The following is a 4,087-nucleotide window of genomic DNA, read 5'->3' as shown; positions in this document are numbered from 1 at the left end:
GAATTATAATCTACAGTTTGATACCAAACTTAATGAGATAAATTCTTTAAAAAGGTAGTTCAATAAAATTTTGAATGCGAGTCAACAAACAAGATGACATGGCCTTTCACCCGTGATCCATCTCAAAAGGGTTAATGGCCATTTTTCATTAAAATTAGTTATTTCCTGGTCTTGAGTAGTTGAAACTTTCTATAGTCATCAATATTAATAATATTTCTTTTACTCTCATAATAAAAAAAATAAAATAACCCGTTTCTTTCAAGGCACACCTCCTTTCATCAGGAGTGAACTAGTGATTCCCAATAGAAAATTTTATCTTTTTAAAACTGCTAAGGTTATATCATTTTAAAGTGATTTTTTGGCTGTATCTTATCATTAATAATCTATATGAATTTATCAACCTAAAATTGCAAGAATACTCCAGAGAAAAGGTTTTATTTTATTTCTGTTAATTACATTACCTTTTCTTGTGAATACTGTAGAAAACGTTTTCTTCCTGTTGATATTTCTTATGTTTTTGATAAAGTTCTCGAGACATGCCTGATTCAGATGGCTCTTCTATAACATATATATAATAAGGTTCAAACACGGGTACAACATGGGGTGGAATAGAATGATCTCTTCTTTCACCTAAAACAGACTTAAGTCGTTCACCACTATGATCAGGAATTGGTCTGTCTTCAACAATCACACTAGTTTGACCTGACTGCAAGAACTTACATTCTTCTTCACTAACACACTTTTCTAAGTCATCCTCCTGAATTCCAGGATCTTCTAAGAATTGTTTCTTATCCTCTTCTGGATCTAATATCACTTCAAGATTGTCATTTTTCTCACCACCTTCAGATTCTTCATTAGTAATGCAGAGATGTGATGTTTCTTCTAACAAACCTGCCGTAGAAGCCTCACCCCAATCATCTTCTTGTTCCAGCCACATATCAGTGGATGCTGTACAAACACTGTGTCCATCAGGGTTTTCTGCTGTTTGTTTGTCCTCCTCCTGACACCGTATTACTTTCCAGCTGAACAATAATCATATAAATTTTTCCTTATATTTTATTAGAAACCTGGCTGAGAATCACTTTAACTTGACACTAACAAACAGAATATAAAAACATAAAAATGATGCTATTCTTTAAATATTTAGTTAGCAGTTTGATACTGTTAAATCAGCAATATAAAAATATCTTAAGTAAATTTGAGAGTGCAGTTCAAAAGAGTTGCAAAATGTTTTTAGATCCACCATAAAGCTACGTCTGCAGATAGTTTTACACCAACTATGCAGCTCAAAGTAGTGATTACAAATTTTGGCTACACAAAAAAGTCACCATTTGTGACTTCCACAGACAAACTGATAACTTTTATCTGAAAATAAACATTTTTAGAATAAGTCAATTGGTGCATAAGTAGCTTTATCTTACAATATTCTAATTAGAAAAATTAAATAAATTTAAACCATGGGAAAATAACAGCACTTAATAAAGTGCAAAATAAAGAAATAAAACAAGTACATAAGAAATAAATACAATGAAAAATAGATGTTGGTACACTTTCTGAAACTATTAAAAAATCTAGTAAGATATATAGGTCTTTTCTGGGGAGTGTGTGTGTATGTGTTTATTTGATATCTATTGTAAACAAGTTTTTATCTGCTTCATAATGATTTTCTTCTTAATTATTTATTTTACTGATAATGCTGTTCGAAACTATAAATCAAAAGAAGTTGCTTAATAACTATAGAAAACACTGTTAGAGGTTTTGTGATAGAAATACAGGTGGATCTTTTGGGAGTGCTGCTTCAGCCTAGATGTAGTAGTGAATTACTTAAAAGACCTAAGGCTGAAATGAAAGATTAGAAGGGATATGCTTAGAGCAAAGATGGGTTGACTGAACCTCTGAGATAATTTTAGGATAATAGTGAATTATATTCTAGAGATGGTTAGGCAGTAGGTTACTTGGGGAAGCCTAAGTGTATTAAAGACAGTTTAAACTAATCTTGCATTTGTTGAGGAAAATTTGGAATAAACAAAGTGATAATAAATTTAGGGAAACAAGAAGTTTGGAAAACTGAGCTTCAGATCATAAAAAGTCAAATAGTTTTACATGTAAGTGAGTGAGATCTAAAGATTAACATAGTAGGATCAAGAATATTTGCTATTATTCTAATGTTAGGAGCACTAGGAACAAAATAGAAGAGTTCAGGGTTTTAATTGAAATGGAAGACTATTATATAATAGAAATCACTGAAACTTGGAGATTTGCTATCTATAATTTTTTGAAATTCCTGGTTATATGTTACTTAATAATGATAGACCTTTTACGAGAGGTGGTGGGTTGACTTTATTTAAAGGATAAACTGCAACCTATTAGACTGAAGATGAAAAAATAGTAGATAAGAAGCTGAGCCTAAAGTTCTTAATTGCCAATTGTTTTAAGCCATCTGATCAAAAAACAGAAGTAAATGAGAAAGTGTATAATGAGTTTAGGGATGATATTAATGGGAACAATAATGTAATGATTAGGAGAGACTAAGTTTGAACACAATGATTAGGATTGTCAGGAGTCCAATAGCAAGAGTGATTTCTTGAAGTGATGCAGGATGGTTTTCTGTATTAAATGGACTGAGAACCAACATGAGGGTATGCCATTTTAGACTTATTGTTAACCACTAATTAGGTTCAATGTTCTGCTACATCTTGAGACAGAGGAAATTAAATTTTGGTCCCTAATTTTCATTTTATTTTAAAGCCTTGAGAAAAGATTTATTAGTGAACTGGAATGAGTTAAAAGATAGTGTGGAACAGATAGGAGAAATTCAAAAAAAAACAAAAAACTCAATACAGAATAGGCTTGTTTCTAATAACAGGTTTGGAAAAATATAATAGTGAAGATCAAAGCTACCAGATTACTAAAGACATAGGAAAGAAAAGCAGGTATAAATGGCGTAAGTTTCAGAAGTTTAAATTGCCAGACAGGTTGGAAGATTTACAGAACTATAGGAAGGCTACGAGTTTGATAAAAAACAAAATTAGAGGCTCATGTGAAACAGTTGGCTGATAATGTTAAAATTAACAAATGGATTTTTTTATATTGCGTTAAAGGATTGGGCCCCTCAAAAGATGCTGAAGGTAAGGCTATTGTTTGAGATTATGAGATGAATGAATTTTTAAATGATCTCTTTTCTTCTGTATTTACAAAAAAGGTATTAGCAATATTCCTGACCCTAAGCATTCTATTGGAAATACTGGAAATAACCTGAATCATGTAGATATTAATACCTCGATGGAAAGTAGACAGATTGAGAGATCAAAAATAGATAAAACACCAGGACCAACCAATGTTTCCCCAGTGTTTTAAAGATGGTCAAATATCAGATATGCATGCCTCTATCTTTCATTTTTGGTAGGTCAATAACATGTGGGCAGAGGATTGGGGAGTTGTTTATGTTACTCCAAATTTTAAAGGGGTGATAAAGTTATCCTGGAAATTATAAACAAGTTAATCTTATTCCTGTAGTGGACAAATTCTAATAAAGCTAAAAACAAAGCTTTAGTAAATCATTTAGTGAAATATGATATTATAAGTGAAAGCCAACATGGATTAATCAAAGAGAAATCATTCCTTACTAACCTGATATATTTTTTCAAGAAAGATACTTATTATCTGGACATAAGAAAGAGTGTGAACTTGGTGTACTTATATTTCTAAAAGCTTTTGTTTAAGATGCCACATAAAAGATTAGCTAAGAAAATCACATCATTAGGAATTAGGGAAATACTAATTAATTGGACTGTATGATGGTTGGATGGCAGAGAGCAGAGTTTTTATTAACTCTTTCAGCACAGGCCTGATCTCATAACCATTTTGTGCTTGTTAGTTTTCATGCTATAACTTTTAAATTAGTTAGTATATGTTAACAACATTTGGCAGATTATCAGTAAACATTACAATGCTTTCATACACAAAATATTAAATTTTTGTTATTAGGCCTTAAGGTTTGTAAAGTAATGTTTTTCTCATGTCATTTTTTTGTTTTCACATGTTGCCTATCTAACATGCAATTTAATTTTCATTTTAAGATTAAAAA

General features: G+C 31.0%; 1 protein-coding gene across 1 annotated transcript in view; it reads right to left on the bottom strand.

The window, feature by feature from the left end:
- LOC106457471 (programmed cell death protein 2-like) overlaps positions 1-4,087 on the bottom strand; it is a 27,531-nt gene that overhangs the window by 12,862 nt on the left and 10,582 nt on the right. Inside the window, exon 4 of the mRNA XM_013916890.2 lies at positions 462-1,022. Coding sequence (XP_013772344.1) covers positions 462-1,022 — 561 coding nt within the window. The remainder of the gene's footprint in view (positions 1-461; positions 1,023-4,087) is intronic.

The sequence above is a fragment of the Limulus polyphemus genome, unplaced genomic scaffold, assembly GCF_000517525.1.
Source record: "Limulus polyphemus unplaced genomic scaffold, Limulus_polyphemus-2.1.2 Scaffold335, whole genome shotgun sequence".
NCBI classification, from domain to species: Eukaryota; Metazoa; Arthropoda; class Merostomata; order Xiphosura; family Limulidae; genus Limulus; species Limulus polyphemus.
Note: the sequence above shows the minus strand (reverse complement) of the source record. Positions and strands in the feature narration are given on the sequence as shown.